This window comes from Castor canadensis, chromosome 2, assembly GCF_047511655.1.
Source record: "Castor canadensis chromosome 2, mCasCan1.hap1v2, whole genome shotgun sequence".
In the NCBI taxonomy this organism is placed as follows: domain Eukaryota; kingdom Metazoa; phylum Chordata; class Mammalia; order Rodentia; family Castoridae; genus Castor; species Castor canadensis.
This window is the reverse complement of record NC_133387.1, coordinates 192,100,964-192,122,290: the sequence shown is the minus strand read 5'-3', so window position 1 is coordinate 192,122,290 and position 21,327 is coordinate 192,100,964. Positions and strand designations below refer to the sequence as shown.

Genomic DNA, 21,327 nt, shown 5'->3' with positions numbered 1-21,327 from the left:
TTTTTCCTTGGAAAATTTTATTTATTTAAAAAGTGTATATAGTATAACCCATAACATAAGATTCTAGACCTGGCAGATCTAAAACCAGCATAAAGGAAAATACAACTATCCATTTTTTTTCCACTTATTTTGTGTACATTTATTCTTTTACCATGCTTGTATTTTTCTTTAGTGTACAATTTCACTCACACTTACATAAAAGTGATTTAAATATTATAAAAAGGTAGAAAGCAAAAACTAAAAATACCCCTTCTCTGCATCCCCTTCTCATACTGGCAGATCTCCTTCCAAACTGTCCACCATTTTGTTTTTACATAAATGGTTTCACAAAACACAGTCACAGGTGTCTTTCATTTTTTTAATGAAAAACAGGTGTTTTTCATTAAAGCTACTTCATTCTTTTCAAAGGTTGTCCTTCAGTGCTTGATCTACCAACATTTATTTAGACAATTTCCTAATGTCATGTCAACAGATTCACAGAGCTGATTTATATTTTGGCACGTCTGTCTGTCTTCTATGATCCTCAAGTGCTCTTTTCAAAGAAACTGATGCTGGAAGAGCAGTTTTTACTCAAAAGGAGTGAATATCCAAACATATTAGGTAACACTTGTGACCTCCTGTCTGTTTCCCCAGTGCTGGGATTACAGGCATGGACCACCAGGCCTTGCTTCTTCTGCACTTTTCTTCACAGCTCAGTATCTATCCTGTTTGCCCTTAAAGATGGAGCTGGCACACACAGGAGTGTGACTCTGAGCTGCCTAAAGCTCCTCCCTCGAAGGCTTCTTCCGGTGGCACCAGCAGGTGGACATGTCATCACCTGGCTGAGGAACGGGTTCCATTCCATCACGTACCTCAGGCTTGCTGGACTGGCGCTCGGCGTATTTCTGAAAGGTGTGTTTGAAATCAACTGAAGGACCACTCCACGCTTCATTCAATTAACACCTCCACCTCCAAACGTCATACTTCAGACCAAAACGAAAGGTCTGGCTTAGTCTGGTCCTAAAGTCATGTTTTACTTCTAGTTACTGTAGGCATCAGTGCAAAATTTCCCAATCTAGCAAGGAACTGTAGTGCAATTTAATGTGTAAACAGAAGCTCTTTACTTGAACAAACAGCAGCTCTTAGCACTTTCCTCCACTTGTTAATGAACAATTAACACAGAATATTCAAATCGGCAAGAGGATAAGCATGTCAAGGTACAGTGGGTAGTCACACACATCCTTCCTTCAAGGCCTGGAGTCTTAATCTTTTTTTTTTTTTTTTTTTGGCACAGCTTTGCAGCTTGCTTGGCAGCTGCTCCCCACTTAAGCCACACCCCAGCCCTTTTTTGCTTCAATTAATTCAGGTAGGGTCTCGAGTTTTTGCCTGGGAGAAGCCTTGGACCATGACCCTCCTACCTATGCCTCCCAGTAGCTGGGATAATGTGTGACCCCCACCATGACTGGATTGCTGGTTGAGATGGGGTCTTGCTAACTTTTTGTCTAAGTTGGCCTCAAACCTTGATCCTGTGTATGTCTGCCTCTGAGCCAGTGTACCAGCCCCCATATGCATTTTTAAAATGGCAACAGGCCTGTGAAATTCTTTCACTCTGGTGACTGACTGGAATATTCCTATAAATTGGGCATTTCATTTCACTGGTTCTGTATAAATTTAGCTGTACACTCCTGGTAGTGGGCCAAACATGACAAAATGGTGATATAAAGTAGCTGAGTCTAATAATATTTTAGGGGTATAAAACCCTACTGTTAAAACTAAAGCCAGACCAGCCAAGAGGATAGACCCGTCTAAGAAAAGGAAGGCATCTGAGGACATTTACTTTCATTCTACCCACAGGAAAATAAGTGGTGGTCAAAAACAAAAACATAATCTCTTTCTGTCTAGATTCTACTGAGTAAAACTCACAGGACTGTTCCTCTGATTCCCAATGAACATTTGCACACCAGGATTTAACCCTAAGGCATTAGGACAATTCTGTATGTGCATATCGTCTTGGTTATGCTATTTAGTCAGCTAAATATTTGCTTTCTACCCTGTACTTTCTTAGCAAGGGCATGGATCCTGAGGAGGAGGGAGCATGAGGAGGTGAAGTATAATGACACTGAGTCCAGTGCTCTCTTTTCCCAGATGAGGAAAGGTGTTCTCTGAGCATTAAGACCTTAACTAGCACCTCCATAGGCCGTACACTAACAGAGAATACTGGGAAGACAGGAGAAGCTTACAATCTGTATTTTTATGGGCTTCAAGCATTGTTTTTCATACTATTGAATGGAGGTTAAAACTGGGGAGGCCACAGAAGCACTTAGCACTTGGCCTTTCTTCCACAGGCTGGGGCCTCCACTGAGCCGGAGTTCCATACGCTGACTCTGCGACTGCTTCAGGAAGCAAGGTACAAAGCTTCAAGGCACAGCATGTGGCCTAAGGACCCTGGCTCACCAGGATGGATGCTCTGAACTCACCTGTAGGACTCTGAAATAGTAGCAGTAGAGCCTGTGCGGCTGTAGCAGGTCCCTGGCAGTCAGCTGCCCTTCTTTTGCAATCTGCTTGGCTTCTTCATCATTTTCCTGAAAGGTTTTTTTAAAAAAAAATAAATGAAAATTACTCCTACAGTTCATAAGGGAAGGTAGGGACAAGTGGGAGGTAGGACAGATGCAGGGTTGAATACGAACACAGAAGAAAGAGAACATAATAAAATACAGCTTATGGATGAGGCTGTGGGAACAGCACACTTTCCTAGATAGCTCTGTGATGCCTGATTCCACACACCCCACAATGCAACACCTGCATGCAGCCTCCATCATGACCATCCTGGTACTTTCCTGCTTAGGAGTAGCAAGCATCAAATTTCATACAAAAACATCTGTTAAAAGCATCATTTAAATATGTGGTTAGAGCCAAAAAAATTGTTATAAAGTGTTAGCGCAATGAAAGACTGTATTATTGCTATAGTCCAGAACACTGACTCGGCACCCACAGGCTGTACTAAAGAGTCACTGTCCCTAATTATACTTTTGGGAAATAGGTAATCTTCTACCATGTTGCCAATAGAAAAAGCCATTTGCTGGTAATTGTGGCTCTCCTAAGGATCACAAAAATGATTCTGCTCAGTTATTTCCATAAACAAATACTGACTCTCAGAAACTTAAGAGAGTGAAGTCTTTTAATGGGAGGGTAAATTTTTATAGTTACATAATAAAACCCAACAGCTTTTTAATACTGTTCCTTTTCAAAAAGCATCCTATTTTATGGGAAACTTGTGACCCTTGGGATGTTGTACACCTTGTGCTAGTAAAGAACTTGTTTGTTTTTTTTTTCTATGTGAGGGGAAAAAAGAGGGGGTTGAGTGTGCTGGTGCACATCTGTAATCCCAATTACTCTGGAGGTGAAAGTAGGAGGATCGTGGTCTGAAGCCTGCACTTGGCAAAAGCACGAGACCCTATATGAAAAATAAACTAAAGCAAAAAAGGATGGATGGAGGGGGGGCCTGGCTCAAGTGGTAGAGTGCCTGTCTAGCAAGCATGAAGACCTGAGTTCAATGCCCCCCTGTACTGCCAAAAAAAGAAAAAAAAAAAAAGAAACTACCATAGTTGCCTTTTCTTGTACATAAAGCCCTTTAACTCTAATTCTGGTCTTTTCTATCTGTATTTTGCATTTCATGTATTCTTTGGGTATGTGAACACAAATAGTGATTCATTTGAAAATCTATATTTAACATTGAACATTCTCAAATCTAAACATTCTCGAAAATGTGGACAGAGGGATAGAAGTGATGCTACTGTTGATTCATTAGCTATTTCAAGGGAACAGAAAATTACATTTCTTTTGATTCCATTCTGTCCAATTAAATTGTGTCAATAGAATCTGTGACTCAGGTCACCCATACTGGTGAATTTGTCATTGCCTAAAGAAATGAAAACCGTCAAGAGCGTACCTTGGCCCACTGAACTTTCTCTAGTAAGTCACTAAGATTCCTTTGAATTGGAACATAGTGTTTCCAAGGTCTCAGGGCCCCGTAGAAATGCTCGTAATATGGTGAGTCCTGCTTGAGGACCAGGCTGTCCCCCAGCATGAGATACGGGAACCTGTACGCAGCCACGGTCCCGTCCACGTTCACCTGGTACTTGAACTACAAGATTGAAGACAAAAGCACAGACATTTCTCAGTCCTTTGCTCCACTTCTGCTTCTTACCAATACTGTAATAGTAAATAGAGGAATTATTTTGCAGCTTCTGTGCTCAAAGTTTTATTTTGTGACTTATATTTTCTCTATGTATTAAAATCTTCAGCAGCCTTTTACGGCTCAATTTTAAGAAATAATGATGCATTTAATGATAAGATGATAAATAATTTGAGGCAAAAGGAAAGAACACCTATTTCAATTATCTATGTAAAGGGAACACAGAGTTCTGTAACCAGAAATAGGTATCAAAACTATTTTCAAAAGCTCTGTACTTATCAATACTGAATCTAGCAATGTGAACTTTATTTATGCATTATTTCATTTGTTCCTTAGGCTCGACCCATGAAACAGAAGGTGTTAGCTCTATTTTACAGCTTTACAGTGGAAGAGACAGAAGCTGGGGAAAGCAGGCACTCCATTTGCATATGTCAAATTAATCAGCTTCGATTTCCATTCCAAAAGCACTTTTCATAGTCATTGAACCTAATTCAATTACAGTAATGTGAAGAGGGTATTTAAAAAGGGCAAGAACTGGTGTTCTGAGAGCTTTATAAGCCTCTAATCTTAGTCCCAATCCCTTTTTCTTTTCATTATAGCACCATGAAATGAAGAGGATATACTTCCAGATTTGGTAATTAATTAGTTCTTTTTTCAGTGCTGGAGATCAAACCCAGGGCACCGCTGTGTAGGAGCAGGTGTTTGGAGAGATGACGTCTCACGGTGGGGCAGAGGCAGCACATCAGCTCTACCTCTTCCTTCACATGTATTAAACGTACTTCTTTTTTATTTTACCTAGGAAACTTGAGATCCCTCATATAAAAGACATTTATGCTCCCAGTTTATTTAAACAAATATAAAAAATAATTTAAAAAACCCAAGAGAAATAAACAAATCAAAATCCCACGTTAACCTTTATACTGTATTTTAAGCATCAAATTTAGTACTGATGTATGTGGTAGACAAAGTTAACAGTAAAAACAAAAGAAACCACAATGAGCTTTGAGAATTCCTGAGTCTGATGAGAAATTGTGAAAGTGTATCAAGTCACAAAGACAGAAGAAATAAACCTTAAGCCCACCTATGTGATAGATTTTGAATACAAGTTTATCACTTCATAGCCATGCGGGAAGACTCAAATGCATACCTTAAAGAAATCAAAGAAACCCATCAACTTGGCTTTTCCAAGTTCTTTTTCTTTCTCTTGGAAAAAGAAATATCCTGTAATTCCTGCATCTAGTAGCTGTGGATTTTCTTTGGACAGCTGTACCAACTGCAGCCTCTCCTCTCGGCTATCTCTACCTCTGAAGAAAGCTTTCTCTGTTTTATTGATCCAGGAAGGCCCTAGAAGTTTGAGGCCATAAAAATTATGATTATGAATTTGACATTATAATATGGTAAGTATAATCATCTTTAATCCACCATTGTCATTTAAGATGCTACTACTCTTTTCTCACCACTCATCTTGTAAAGTAGAAAATACTTCCAAAAAACACAGGATTGAGTCTCAGTATGCCAGAGATACTTTCAAAAACAGTCCTTTGGTTTGCTATATTAGAGAATTCTTCACTCAGGTGGTAGAGCGCCTGCCCAGTGCTGAGTTCAAAGATCCCGAGTTCAAACTGCAGTACAAAAAAAACCCCAAAAAACAAAAAAGAATGCTCCAGTTCTACCGACTGATCTACTAATAAGAGCTTCACACAGACTCTGCTGTCTTCCATTTTAAACACTGGGAAAAATCCAAAATAATATGGGACCAAGTTCAGAGCAAAAAGACATTCAATTACCTAGCCCACTCAACAAGGCAACAGCTCCTCTCATATTTTGTGCTTCACAATCAAACACGAGCTAGGCTTTTGATCTTAGACGGGGTGGAGAAAAATTGCATAACTAAGTAGCATCCACAAGTCTTTACTCCCCAGGCTGCTCAGAAGTTTGAATATCAGGAAGACTTTTTCTAATATGCTGTCATGCAAACATAAACTCAACTCTATATACACATATTTATGTCTTCACTCTTTTGGAAAATAAATATTCTGGAAGAATTAATTTGAAATCTATTACTATTATTGTACAGAGAGAAGTCTTTGGTTAACACCTGTTAAGTGTTTGAGGAATAAATCATAAAACATACAACTTGAAGAGGATCAATCTCTACTGTTTTACACACTTCTCAGGAATTCATTGTTATCACATTGGAAGGCCAATTTTATTTCATGTTATCTTTAGTTTATAAGAAGTCTCTGATTTTGTGTACAAAATATGTTCACCAAATAACAATAAAGAGAAATAGAGGCCGAAAGACAAGGCCAAGTTTTTTTAAGGAAAGGAATTCAGATTTTAAAGGATAAAATGAGAGATGTAATATCCAAATTATAATATTATAACAATTCTCTTAGATTTCCATAACATTTTATTTTTTTCAAAATTCTCTCTCATTTTATTCAGCAATAACAGGCATTGGCGTCAGAATTAAGTGATGACTTACCCAATCTATATTTTTCAAAAAGTATATGCAAATGACCAATTCAAAGGAGACTTGGTGAAGGCTGGTCTCGGCTAGTAATGTGTTTTTAATTTTGGATAGGAGGAATACTAAACAGACCACTTCAACATTCAGGGTGCTTTTTCTTTTCTAACCTTATGGTGCTGGATGGAACCCAGGGCCGTGTACATGCTAGGCAGGCACTCTACGTAGTGAGCTACACCCCCAATCCTGAGTTTTTCTTTCTTCTTGGTTAGAAAGTAAGAATGGTTCTTTACATATACACATTTATTCTCTCTGACTGGATATTCCCTTCATCTCTTTTAGTCTTTTAAGTTTTTTCCTACAGAATTAACCTTGACTTACCTGTATTTCCCTGAATAGAGAGAAGGTCATTTGTAACACCCCTCATTGCTTCCAGTGTGGAGTGGGTAGTGTCATATGTTGGAAGGATAATATCTCTTGAATCCTGAGAGCCACACCAGGAAATGAGAGCTATTGGGCCAGGGGTTTCATTGACTTTTCGATGCTCCAAGGGCCAGTCTCCAAGATTAATATAAAATTCTAAATCTGGGAGAAGGACCTAAATAAACAGAAGTACAAACATCAGTGCTAGAAGGACTCAGTCTTCAGTACTATAAATACTGTAGTAGTTCCTTGACTTTCCTAACAGTATAATTTCTGGAAGAGCTGACCACGTGAAAACAGTGGGAGAAGGGTGAAGAATGCCTCTTGGTCTTTGGTTGTGTCAGTAAATCCCAGGTGAGGATAGTAAACAGTCAATTCATTTATCAGAAAGTCAACTACCTCTGTCCAGAGGCCACATTTAAAATTTACTATATAGAAGTGGACATTGAATAGAGGCGTATGAATGAGTCGTTTTGAGAACTCTGTTAGCTGCAAAATCAAAGGTGCTTGAGATCCACTGTGAAAAGCATTTCAAGGTGTCTTATGACAAATCTCACAAGGTGAAAGTTTTAGCAAGGATTCATTTTACTGTAGCAGGATAAAGTAGGTACAGTGGGGGGAGTTCAAGTAAATAACCTGCAAAGCTCCTCTGGTAACAGTGAGACAATCAAAGCTGACTACATACTGTGAAATGTCCCGAGGGACAAAAGTCATTCCCAGCTGAAAACTATATGCAGGATACAGGTGCACAGGCAGGGTGGACTGGTGGTAGCCCAGGAGGAGACCAAGACCTTTAGGGTCAGACACCCATAGCATGCTCATATGCTTACATGGTGAGCTGGGGGTAGAGGGAAAGTGACAGTCCTTTAAATAAGAACTGAATGCAGTGACACATTCACCATACCTGGTAAATTATATAGCAAATGGCAAAGCTGGGGTTTAGTTTAGAAAACTACCTTGCTGCTCTCTCTGGATGAGAAAGATAAAAACTGCTCACTTGCACCCTTCACCCTGCATGATCAGGAAGAACAAAAGATAGTGTGAACTGCTTAGCTTAAGAGGAAGTCAAGAGTTCTGCAGTGTAGAAAGAGGGTTGAATATGGGGGTGGGGAAGGCTGTTAGTAATGAGTCCAGGAGAGGGGACGGTTGTGGTGAGTCTGAAAGACAGGGAGGCCTGACCACATTTAGTAAGGCAAGGCCTGAAGATCAAGGGTGGCCAGTGAGAAACTTGGTTTATTTTTTAGTATGCACTAATACAAAATAACCTCTATTATCCCCGCCTTCAACAAAATGTGTCATGAACACTATCTTCTAGGGGTGCTTAGGGTAAGACAAGAAAAATGTGTTCTAAGTTCGAGTCATACTGAATTGAAGAGAACAATTCTAGTATTTTGAGGACCAAGTCATTCCTTTTCATACCTTTCTCGCCAGTGACAGAAAAATCTCATCAGAGAACATTTTGAAATCTGTGTATTTCCCTAAAGATCTCCGGTAAATGTGGTTATCCAGAATCGTGTAATGAACAACGGCACCCCTCTCGTCCCCAAACCTTGCGGGGACTTCTTTTAGCATGTGCTGGAGATCAATGCTTGGAAAGGAAGCAAAATCTTCTTCAATTTGTGGCTCCTGAGTTGGACAAGAAAGCGTTTTCTGCCAGGCCTGAGGGTCCTCTTCTGGACACACACAGTACTCATGGTACACTGGTCCTGAGAAGGCAAAACACACAAAGCCACACTAGCTTAACAAGCACCACAGGCCAGAGAGCGGTGAGCACGGGATGGCTTCTGGGTGAATTCCAAGACAATCCAGACAAATCAGTGGTGAAGGCGATTATGTCAGAATCCTGATGCTCTACCGACTGAGCTGTCCGGTTCCTTATGTCAGAATCCTGAACTCCTAATTTCTGTCCCCTTTCAGGTCACACTGGACAGCCTAGCACAGTACACACTCTCTCCCATCTTAGCTCTGCTCTCACTCAGGTAGGTGAGGAATTCGTTTCTAGGGAGGTATCAATGGCTGATGAACATTAAACAACTTACCTTTTAACAAGGAAAAGGAACATATTGATTTTTTAGGCATTAAAATGGAGTAGGGAGAGTAATGGAGTAGGGAGAGGGGTCACCCTCTCTGAGCCCCGAAGATCACCTCCATCGGCAGATCTCAGAGGAAATGTATAACCCAGGGGGTCTGGCAGTGTGGTCCTAAGTGGTAGGCCACAAGCATAGAACTTCTCTGAAGACTCATTTAAAAGTCAATCTGTACACATTTAATATATTGTTTTAAGATGTATCTATATTTCTTTTAATTAAAAATTATTAAAATCTCTTGAGGATTTCTACTTCAGGCCAAGACAAATAAGTGGGCCCTGATTTTCTCTCATGTAAAATTACTGAAAAAAAAAACAACCCAGGCAGTATTATTAAGTAACAGTTTTAAGGCCCTGAACATCAGGCAATGAAGGACAATGAGTGACAAGGAGTGTGATACATGGTAAACAAAGGCCTCAGAGCCCCCACGCTCACTGCTGGTTTCCAGGCTGTAGCATAGGGAGGTGAATGTGGGAAGACCCTGGTTCTCACTGAGTTGAGGAGACAGAGCTGGGAGTCCAGGGAGACGAAGGCAGCTAGGACCGGGAGGTCAGTGTATTTGAAAGGACAGAATCTCACCGAGAACTCCAGAGACCTGCAGCAGGTCCCCTTTGGGTGTCCAGCACAGCTTATGATCAGTACACGTAGGAGAAGAAAGTATCCAAGGCAGGGGAAGATCAGAGGAACTGTATCTGCTGCTCACAGAGGGCTGGGAAGAATGCCTGTCCATACCAGCCAGGCTGGAAAGCCTCCTAATTCTTGGGGTTTGGAAAGGGATGCAGAAGGGCTCTAGTAGCAGAGACAATTAGCCCTAGATTAAACATGGCTCCAATCTAACAAATCGTAAAAGCAGAACTCAAAAGGTTTATCTCCAAGAACCTCAGCTGTATCCCAGAAAAAGACTCAAAAAGACAAAGTAGCAAGACATGAAAAATACTTTGTACTAGATTAATGAGAAGTTGGCACTGCAGAAATAAAAGATTAGTGAACCTAAAGACATATCAATGGAAACTGTATAAAATGCAACAGAGGAAAAGAGAATTTTCAAAATGCCTAAGATAGCTGGGTTCTGGTGGCTCATGCACGTAATCCTACCTACCTGGGAAGCTGAGATTGGGAGGATCATGGTTTGAGGCCAGCCTGGGCAAATAGTTCTTGAGACCACATCTTCAAAATAACCAGAGCAAAATGGATGAGAGGTGTGGCTCAAGAGGTAGAGTGCCTGCTTTGCAAGAATAAAATCCTGAGGTCAAGCCCCAGTTCCACAAAAAGGAAAAAAAAAAAAAAGCCTAAAATATGGGTAATTCAGATCCTTGAAGGGAAGCTGGAATGAACTTGAAAAAAAATTTTGAAGAAATAATGGTCAAAATTTTTCTAAATATGTTGAAAACTATAAACCCAAAACCCCAAGAAGCTTCACAAACCCTAAGCACAGCATGACAAAAACTACACCAAGCAACATAATTATCAAAGTGCTCAAATGACAGGTGAAGAGAAAACCTTCAGTAGCACAGAAGAGCAAAGAGAAGAGCAATGATAGATTTACTGTTGGAAACTGTGCAAAGAAGACAGGTGGCATCTTTAAACACTAACAGGAAAAGAGCAACCATCAATTTATCATTCAGCAAGTGGCAAAAATGTCCTTTAAACAGGAGGAAAACATATTTTTCCTGACAGTTAAGAGCTGAAAGAGTTCATCACTAGTATTATTACTCTATGAGAAATGGAGATGGAAATCTTTTGGTGGAAGCAGATGGTAATAGGTAGAAACATGGGTCTACACAAAGAGACAAAGGGATCAGAAGTGGTCCTGTGTGTGGATAATTGCACAACTTTTTTTGCTTTTATCACCTACCTTTAAATTATTTAATTTTCATTCTTTTAAAATTTCAAATTGCTGAACAATTTGCTGAACATGGGGTTCATGCCTATAATCTTCATTACTTGGGAGGCTGAGATCAGGCAGATCAAGGTTTGAAGCCAGCCTGGGCAAATAGTTCATGAAACACCATCTCCAAAATGGAGTAAAATGGACTGGAGGTGCAGCTCAAGAGGAAGAATACCTGCTTTGAAAGCGTGAGGCCCTGAGTACACCCTCTCTTCCCCCAAAGTTCAAATCCAGTGAGCTGCAGGGAGTATATATACAATGTTTCCTTGTTGAACAGGACTTCAAGGTCATTATAACCCATTCTGAAAGTACCTGTACATAAAGGAAACTCTGGATTATTAATAATCACTTACCTTTCAAAATATAGGGAGATTGAGCCACGTGGTCATCACCATACAAAACTTCTATTTTCAGCCCTTCATTGACAGTATCATACATCCTGTATCTCACCAAAAACGTTCCATCATTCCTGTCCAAAGGTTTAGGGACATGAATTCGGACTAATTCTTTAGGTGAGAGAGATTTGACTACTACTTTGAACAGTGTTTGACCTGAAAGAAAAGGAAATACAAATTACCACTTCACGATTATTATACCTTGATCATTAGGCAGGTATCTTGTACACAGAAGTTACTTCTTCCTGTTGCGTTGATGGGAAACAAGAGTCATTTCAGCTTGGAAGACTCTGCAGGCCAGGAACTGTACATCTGGCTCATGTCTTTAAGCCAAGGCTATGACTCAACATTTGAAGAATAATTTGTTGAATGAACAAAATGAAAAGAGCAAAAGAAGAAATGAACTCTTTGCCTAATTGAGCTTCTCCTTTGAGTGACATTAAAGCTTGGGTGGCTAAAAAATCCCTTGAGCAACCAATATTTGCTTTAAAAAATGAAACACAGGAAGGTGAAACAGGTCCTTTTGGGGGACTGATGGGGGCGGGAGGGGACGAGTTGGGGGAGGGGGAAGAAGGATGAACAAGGCCCATGCACTTTGCTTACATGTATGAAAATTGAACAACGTTCAAACTGTTCTAAGAAGTGGGGGAGAGGGATGGAGGATAATGACTGGGGCGGTGAATTTAATTAAGATACATAGTAAGCACAGATGTAAATGTCACAATGTATCCTGCTGTACAACTAATACATGCTAATAAAAAATCCACGAACTCTCAAAATTACAGGCTTCTACAGTAATTCAATTTTCTCCTTGCAAATTATACAAGTGCTTCTATATGCCATTTTTATATCTGATAACCTCATTTCTGATAAAACTTCTCTCCTTTTCAATCTAAATTTCAAATACTTCTACTAGAGATGGATTATAGTAGCTACCAGGCTCTGCACACAGCCCGCTTTGTAACACTAGGGTTCACCTCTGTTTCCTCAGCTTGACATGAAATACTTACACTACAAAGAGCCCTTCTAGCTCTAAAATTCTGTGGGTTTTCTTTACTAGGTAAGAATACCTACTTAACAAACTTTCCCTTGTCTATTAGTTGATTTATTTCGACTTAGAAATGATACTGCTGTAATTAATGTTACTGTGACCCAGGAATAAAAAAACAAACAAAAAACAAACTTTGGAGCCTCTTCCTTCAGAGCGAATAGTAGATATGTCATTGAGAACATAACAAAGAGAAATGTTAAAAAAAAAAAAGAGAACCCTCTGAAGTCCACAGCCCTGCCAAACAGTGGGTTGTGATCAAAGGTGTCTTTCATCTTACATCTATGATATCATGAAGCCACACACATTTGATACAAATTGTCTAAATTGATGAGTTTATATCTTTTATTCTTAGTTCAATCTATTAAGTGTAAGAGTCTATTTTCTTTTAGAATCACGTTGTCAACTTTCTATTGCTGTGACAAAACACCTGAAAGAAGCCAACTTCAAGGAGAAAAAGTTTATTTGGCTCGTGGTTTCAGACCATGGTCACTTGGCCTGCTTGCCTTTAGGCCTGTGGCAAGATAGTACACCATGGCAGAAGCAAGCAGCAGAGAAAAGCACTTACCTCATGGTGACCAGGAAGCAAAGCGCACCCGGGCACTGGTGGCTCACCTCTGTAATCCTATCTACTCAGGAGGCAGATCAGGAAGCCAGCCCAGACAAATAGTTCTGCGAGACCCTATCTCAAAAACCCTTCACAAAAATAGGGCTGGTGGAGTGGCTCAAGGTGAAGGCCCTGAGTTCAGAACTTAAAAAAAGGAGCAAAGAGCAAGAGAGTAAGGGGCCTGGGTCCCAAAACCCTTCAAGGGAATTTCCCCAATGACCTGCTTCCTCCATCTAGGCCTCCACCACCTCCCAGCAGTGCACCAACTGGGGACAAAGCCTTCCACACATGCGCTTTGGGGTGGAGGGCATTTAAGATCCAAACCATAACAAAGGATTTTGATTTTTTCTTATATATCAGAAGAAATGTGTCTTAGTCTCTTGTTTGGTAACAGTGCTCTGAGACATCTTACAATTGAATAATTTCTCACCAAACCCACACGTGTTAGGATCCCTGAAACAAGTGTGATAAAATGACTAAAGAAACCTGCTGAAAGTCACAAATACAACAGATACACATGGTATTAAAAAGGCAAAATTTAATATGAAATTAGAAACTTTGGCCAATTACTGAAGCGTGTAAATGAAACACACAGGTTATTGCTTTGTGTGACTTCCCAGCTGTCTTTAGAGAGACAGCATGGTGTGGCACGCTGACAGCTGGGGACAGTGACTGAGAAACAGAAGGCTTCTTCACTTGCTCTGACTCCAATTGACAACGTGTAAAAAGACTTGTCTTCTGATCACGTAGTCCTGTTCACAATAGGTCATTACTTTTAAATAAATATCACAGATATAAAATTGAGGTATTGTTGACTAGGTAGAAAACTAGCACCACAGTGGTCCCTTACTTGTAAAGTCTTGAAGGTCATCATTGTGGTCTGTTCTGGTTATGACATTTTTTTATCCAAATGTATGTGCAAAAGCGTGTACAGCCACCGGAAATACATATTCAGTTATTTTTGACAGCAGTCTTTCAGGCCTGTGCCATGGATGGCCTCAAGTGAATGTACGATCAATGAAAAGTAGTCAGACAAGAGCTGACATAGAAACGAGCATTTCTAACCTCCTAAGAGAGTGAGGACAGTGAAATTCCAAATTGCTTCAAATGGAGGGGTGGCTGTGACAGTGAGCAGAACTGAAGCTGAGCTTGAGTTTTCTCCTCCACAAACGCTAGCTTCTGTGGAAAAAGTGGCCACCTGGACCAGAAGGCAGGGACTGTGAAGATGAAGGAGGCTGGCAGCACCACCACCCTCCATCGTTAGAATCAGACATTCCCAACACTTGACTTAGAAAGAAGCTAAAACATTTAAAAAAATTCAGAGCCCTGTTATGTGTCAGTCCTAGAGTTCATGTGTATTTTCTTTTTTTTTTTTTTTTTGGAGGTACTGTCTTTGAACTCAGGGCTTCAGTGCTTGCTAGGCAGAAGCTCTACCACTCAAACCACATCTCCAGCCCTTTTTGCTCTGCTTATTTTGGAGATACAGACTTGTTTTTTGCCCAGGCCGGCCTGAACTGTGATCATCCTATTTTACTCTTCCTGCTGTCACTGGTATGACAGGCATGCACCACCACACCCAGCTTTTTCCTCTTGAGATGGACTCTTGAAAACTTTTTTGCCTGGGCTGGCCTGGAACTACCTTCATCCTGATCTCAGCTTCGAGGACAGCTACGAGATGACAGGCACAGGTCACTGTTCTCAGCTATTGGTTGAGATGGGGTCTTGGGAACTTTTTGCTGGTGCTGCCTCCAATGGTGATCCTCCAAATCGCAGCCTCTCAAGTAGCTGGGATTATGACGTGAGCCACCGAGCCCTTGCTCATCCTAACCGTTTTCAAGTGTACAGTTCAGTACGCTTACTTTTAAAATCAGTTTCAAATTTAACCTATAATAAATGACAAGTACAAATAGATGCTCTTCACACTTAGGCGAGCGTGACACGAGGCCACACGGAAGTTCTCTGTGTAGTAATGTCTCCATCATTCCAGTTCCTAGAATTAGTCCCGCAACAAAATGAAAACAAGTATTACTAATGAGCTCTTAATTTCGGTCTCTTCCCAGAAACGAGCTTTCTGTGTCCAGGTTTTCTGAACAGAAAACCATACTTTAGTTTTGGTGAAGCAGGTGGTAGGAACAATGGTGCAAGTTCTTCAGCACTCACCAGTCCGATGACAAGAGCTAAATCAGCATGCTCACGGTACACACATTGCTGTGTGACAAGTCCAGGCACCTTCTTTTTGGTCTTGCAAAACCCATTCAACAACGTCCTCTTTCTGTCTTCACCTGACAACCGCTCTTCTGCTTCTGTTTCTATGAATTTGGCTACTTCAGATACCAAATTCTACGAATTTGGAACCTAAAAGGCTACTTCTAGTGGCTGTCAAACATTCTATCGTATGAACCATAATTTACTTAGCAATTATCTTATGGCTGGGCACTTAGACTTGCTGTAATAAATAATTATCCTGCTGCACATAGGTCATTATATCCTTGAGCATAAGTCTTTAACCATATTTGGATTATTTTCTCAGGAAAGATACCTAGAAGTCAGATTACTAGATTAAAGGGCACAGACATTTTTTTGTGAGTGACATCTTTTTAAAAAATTACATTTTTTAACCGCTGAAACTCATTTTTTGTATATTAGATTTATAAATGCTTAAGACTCTACATATGTTAGGAAAATTACTTTCTAGCAACAGTTTACCAATTTGTGCTTCAACCAGCAAAGGATGAAAGTGTTGAATGTCTTACTGCTCCGTTAAGTTTTGAGTGTTGCCTCTTAAAAAAATATTTGCCAGGACCAGGCACAGTGACTCACGCCTGTAATCCCAATCAATTACTTTGGAGGTAAAGATAGGAGGGATGCAGTTCAAGGCCAGCCGAGGCAACAAGTTAGCAAGACCCTATCTCAAAGAATAAGCTAGGTGTGGTGACGCACACCTGTTATCACAGCTATGCAGGAGGCTTAGGTAGAAGGGTTGCAGTCAGAGGCCAGACTGGGCAAAAAGTGCAAGTCCCTATCTAAAACATAACCAGAAAGTAAAAAAGGCCAGGGGTGTGGTTCAACTGGTAGAGCCTAGCAAGTGTAAGGCCCTGAATTTAAAACACCAGTACTGGAAAAAAAAAAAAAAAAAAAAAACTTGTATTTTTAGATTAAAAAAAAATCTTTATTTGAATTTGTATTTTTTTCATTAATAATAAGATAGTAAGATTAAAAGGATTTCATCCTGGATTGTGTAACTTTCTTTTTTTTTTCATATATCAGATAGTTCTTTTCTTAGCTTTCTATCTTCTTTTTTCTCCATTGCAACTTTTTAAAATGAATTTGAGCATATATTTAAAAACAGAAAACTCTATAAAGAAGATAGACACCATAGTGACAGACTTTGAATTTGAACTTAAGCATCTTTTTGCCTGTTCTTTTAGGGAAATGGAAAAGTCTCTCTAAAAAAAGTCATAGGTTTGAAGGGTAAACCACCCAAAAATAAAGATGCCACATTCCTTCTAGTGAGTGACCTAAACACCCATAAATATATGTACAACTTTAAGTGATATATATCCCTCGAATTTTAATTGAGGGTCTTTAGTACAAATTTAATGTAGATTGACAACTATGGCCAGTCCAGCTAACTGCCTGTTTTGTTTTGTTTTGTTTGCAAGGCCTGTGAGCTAAGAATGGCTTTACATTTTTATGGTTGGAAAAAAAATCAGAAGACTACTTTGTGACACATGAAAAGTTACAGGAAATTCCTGTTCCAGTGTCCATGGTTTCAGTGGGATACAGATGGGCGGGTTTGCTTACAGCTGTCTGTGGCTATAGTTTAGTAGGTGTAGCAGAGGCTGTGTGATCTACAAAGCCTAAATTATTTCCTACTTGCTTCTTTAAAGAAAGACTAAGCCAGACTCTGGTGTGCACTGGTGAGCCCCTGTCAGGAGTCACTGTGCCCCAATGCACAGACAGCACACAAACCCAGCCTTCTGCAGATGTAGGGTCTAACTGTCAGTCGTGTTGTCAACGGGATCATCAGACAGCTTTAGGAGTGGCACTCTGAATCACAAGTAAACACATGGTTAAGGCAGAGGCAGCCTCCTGTCACACCTCAGCTCAAAATGCTCCAAATGGCGGTCCTTTATCTGTTGCTAAAAATCCCTTGCTTGTCATTAAAGGCTCTCGAAGACTTCTGGCTGCAATCTGCAAAATTCTTTACTTTCCTAAACTCCGTGCCATGCTAACGGCCCACAACAGCAAGCTGGCCTTGACCTTCAAGTCTCTGCTGCTGTAACCCGAGGGCCACCGGGCAGCTTTTGTCACTTTACTGCACTCTGTGGTGGCCTTCGCTGTCGCAAGTTACTTGCTTATGATTTTCCAAAACACCTTCGTGTGTGATACGCGCGCACTGCGTCTTCTCCTCACATCCACAGCGGGATCACCAAACACACAGTCAAGGAGACAGCAAGTGGAAGGAGGCAGGGCGGTGAAACTTAAAAAGATTATTAAGCCTAAAGTCCATCACCTTTGGCTTTTCAATGCTTTCTCTCGGCTTTGCTTAGTTTAATCGCTCCTCTCACCACACCCCACTCGTAACCCCAAGTCAGTCCCCAAGCCGGGGCCGGCTCCTGCAGGACAGTGACGCGCCCGCTGGCCCTGCAGGGGAAGTCACCGGGCCCTCCCGGTCGTCTCGTCGCGGGTAAGAGCCCTAACCTTGGACATAAAGGAGCAGATCCTGACCGGCGGCAAGTGGAAAGCAGCAGGACGAGTTGTCAGACCGCAAAGGTTGGGGTGCGGGCCGCGGGAGGGGGCCCGGCAGAAAGGGATCCCGCCGGGAAGCGGGAGCCTGTGACCTCCTCAACAAAACCAACGCCTGGCCTCCTTTCCGCCGGCCATTCCGCCGGCCTGCGCCGCGGGACCCCCACGAGCCTCGTGGCCCTCCCTGGAGCGCAGCCACCTAGGTCGGAGGGAAGGGCCAGGTCCAACACGTGACCGCATGCGTCCAGTCCCCCCAGGCGCCACCTGTGGCCACATCAGTCCCTGCACACCAATGCAGAAGGGCCTGGGAGCCATTCACTCAGCCAGTCCCCGCTGAGCTGCCGGGGGGCAAGGGGGACACGGGGACGGGCGCGGGCGGCCCGGGGCGGACGCTACCTGGGGGCGAGCGCGTGAGGTTCCGGCCCTCGGGGCTGACCGCCTGCAGGTAGAAGTAGCGCACGGGCAGCACGGCGGCCGCCTGCAGTCCCGGCCCCCAGGCCAGGCTCCGCCGCGCGCTCACCGGGGCCTCGCGGGCGCCCGCGGCCACCAGCAGGGCGAGCGGCAGCAGCAGGGCGGGCGGCGGGTGGCGCATGGCGGGCGCGAGCTGCGGGGCGCCGCGGGGCCGCGCCGGGAGGGGACGGGTCGAGTCGGGCCAGGGCCAGGGCCCTCCCCCCGCGGCGGGCCAATGCTCGGCCGCCCCGCCCCGCCCCGCACGCGAGCGCGCACCGTGGCACCGACGTGGCCCCCGAGCGCGCGCCCCGCGCTCCCCAGCCGGGACCCGCGTCCGCCCGCGCGCGGGGGAGTCCCAGGTGCACCGTGCACGGTGCGCGCCGCGCCCCCCACTCCGAGAGGTGCTTAAGTTTGTCACCCGCCTTTAAAGGGTGCAGAGCCACTGAGGGGCGACAGAAAGGCCCCGCCGCCAAGAACCTCCTTTGGACAAGGAATTGCACCTAGCTTACAAGCTGCAGTGTCCAGGCCTGGCCTCCCGGCCTCCCTTCTGCCCGCCACGCCATTTGTCGCAGCCGTCGGTTGTTTCGACTGGTTTTTTTTTTTTTTAGTTAAATTTTTTTGGGGGGCGGTGCTGGGTTTTGAACTCAGGGCCTTGAGTTTACTAGGCAGATGCTGTGCCTACTGAGCCCCACCCACAGCTGTTTGTGTTCCTGCTCAGCAGCCTCCCTCCGCTCCTCCCCTTCCTCCTTCCCACCACACTCCCCCTCTTTCACCAAGGATCCACGGAGCTGGGCCAGGCCCGGTGTCAGCCGGGTCTTGGGGCAGCAGAAGGCAGGGTCTAGGCCTTGCCTTGAGCCTGGTGGGTGAGTAGCACCTCAAAGGCAGGAGCCTCCCGACCCCTTGTAGGGATGGTGGAGTAGCTGACCTTGGCCACCTCCATCACCAGGGCAGCAGGAAGAGACTGGCAAGAGCCAGGGAGACAATCGCTCTCCCTTTATTGATCAGTTTACTCACACGTGCTAATTACTGTTTCTTCTTCTGATCTGCTTATGGGTTGGATTTATTTGAAGGAAATAGATTCTCCTCAGGCTGACTGACCCCGAGAGAACTCTCACTGCAGAATAGAAACATGGCTTCTTCCACCTTGTTGCAGACCACAATCCAGAACGCTCGGAACCAGGCCCTGGGCAGCCCTCTGTCTCTCTGGGCTACTCAGCATTTTTGCCACAGCCAGGTTTTGCCAGGGCAAAATCTTGCCCACTTTTTTTTTTTTAAAACCAGTTCTCTTGACCTAGTTAAGAAATGCTGCACAGACGTTGTAGATGGTGTTCTTTGTGCTTTAGAAAGATTATCAGGAACTAGTGAATTGCAGGGCTAACCTGTGGCACTGCTTGTGTCTTACTTTCATTAGTACGTTTTATTTTTTGCAGTTGTCTGCGTGCTTTCTGTGGAAGGCTGTGCTCTCTCACTTTTGTTCACACTCTTCCAAAATCAGACTTAATTTTTTTTCCTAGAGAAATGATCTGAGGGTTAGCTGGTCTCAGGAGATAGTAAAATAGGGCCTAATAAGTTACATAACATTTGGGGGTCACACCCATTTTTTTTTTTTTTTTGAGAACCCATCAAGGAAGACAGGTAATTGCTTCTGAACTGCTTAGTGATGTTGAGTCATACCAACTTGTTCTCTTCTTAATCCATCCCTGGAGAACAAGCCAGTGCCTTGACTAGGATTTTATTTTAAGTCATCAAATTTCACTCATTCAACAATTTTTCTTTTCTGTCAGGGATTGAACCCAGTGCTTTATGCATGCTAAGGTCAAGCTCTACCACTGAGCTTCATCCCTGCAGTCAACAAACATTGGCCAATGCCACTGTACTTCAGGCATTATACCTTTGACTTCAAAATGCCTTCCGCTGAGTGGAGAAGAAAGACAAGAATCTATAAACAGAGTGTGGGTGTTAAATGGATGTCAAGAAGAGTCCACAGGCTGGGATTTTGCCCTATTTGCAAACTAGCAAGTTAGTCTGTTACTGTTTCATGGATGCCATCAGAAGACTCAAGACTCCTGGGTCTGAGACAAGGACTTTATTATCCACTGTGAAACCAATAGCCAGAGCATCATCATGTTGGTTTGTGTGTATTTCCTGTGCCACCTTCCCGGCCCCCACCCCCGCCTTGCTTTTTAAAAATTCTTGGCAGTACCAGGGTTTGAAGTCAGGGCCTTGTTCGCAAGCCCTCTACCACTTGAGCCATACCTCCAGCCCTTTTTTTCTTTTTAGGTTATTTTTCAGATAGGGCCTCGTGGGGTTTTTTTCCCAGGCTGGCCTTGAGATCCTTCTATGCCTCCTATGTGGCTGGGATTACAGAAATGAACCACCAGTCTCACTAACATTTTGCACTGGCTGGCTTCGAACTATGATCCTCCCAATCTCTGCCTTCCAAGTATCTGGGATTACAGACATGAGCCATCATTACCCCTCCAGCGATATTGTGGGGACGATACCAAGGGCCTATTCTAGATACCTGAAGTGGGATGCATTACAGAAGGAAAGAATTGAGCTTAAGGAGTTTCCCGCTTTTAGAGGAAACATATTTAAGTGTACTACTTGTAGGTGGGGAGATGTGATCTCTCCCCTAAGTTTACTTGCTGCACACACTAGGTAAGAATGGCCAGGGCCAAAGTGAAGAGCCTTAGGAACTTACATTCTTGGCATACCGAGCAGGAATGTTTAGGGACACTCAGGGGCCTTGGCAGATCGCCTCTTCCAGCACAAGGACCAAACTCTGTGCACCACACGGGAAAGCCAGCTTACCTAATCGTGCGGCAAGCAAGAGAGGCTTCCTCAGAGAAATGATGTCTACGCTGAACTACAACGCTCAAGTAGGAGTTAGCCACATGCCCAGGGGAGGAAAGAGTTCCACACCGCGTACAAAACGTGCAGAAAAATACACTGACGCTGAAGACGTTTTTCATTCCCATATAAAGTTCCACTCTCAAACAGAATTGGAGCCCATGTGACTGAAAAGCCTAGAGT

General features: G+C 43.0%; 1 protein-coding gene across 5 annotated transcripts; it reads right to left on the bottom strand.

Annotated features, from left to right (window-relative positions):
* Positions 1-18,874, bottom strand: Poglut3 (protein O-glucosyltransferase 3). 5 transcript variants are annotated; one of them, XM_074066779.1, is made up of 8 exons: positions 18,801-18,874; positions 11,396-11,593; positions 8,487-8,773; positions 7,026-7,242; positions 5,322-5,518; positions 3,929-4,123; positions 2,457-2,561; positions 1-884 (listed from the first exon to the last, which is right to left on the bottom strand). In XM_074066779.1, exons 2-8 carry the CDS (start codon positions 11,478-11,480, stop codon positions 759-761), a joined length of 1,212 nt encoding a protein of 403 aa, XP_073922880.1. In that variant the 5' UTR covers positions 11,481-11,593; positions 18,801-18,874; the 3' UTR covers positions 1-758. The 5 variants fall into 5 exon arrangements, with proteins under 5 accessions (XP_073922880.1, XP_073922879.1, XP_020026235.1 ...); XM_074066778.1 differs by lacking the exon at positions 18,801-18,874 and adding an exon at positions 18,362-18,446; XM_020170646.2 differs by lacking the exon at positions 18,801-18,874 and adding an exon at positions 18,238-18,437 and having other exon boundaries at positions 1-962.
* Between the last annotated feature and the right edge of the window lie 2,453 nt (positions 18,875-21,327).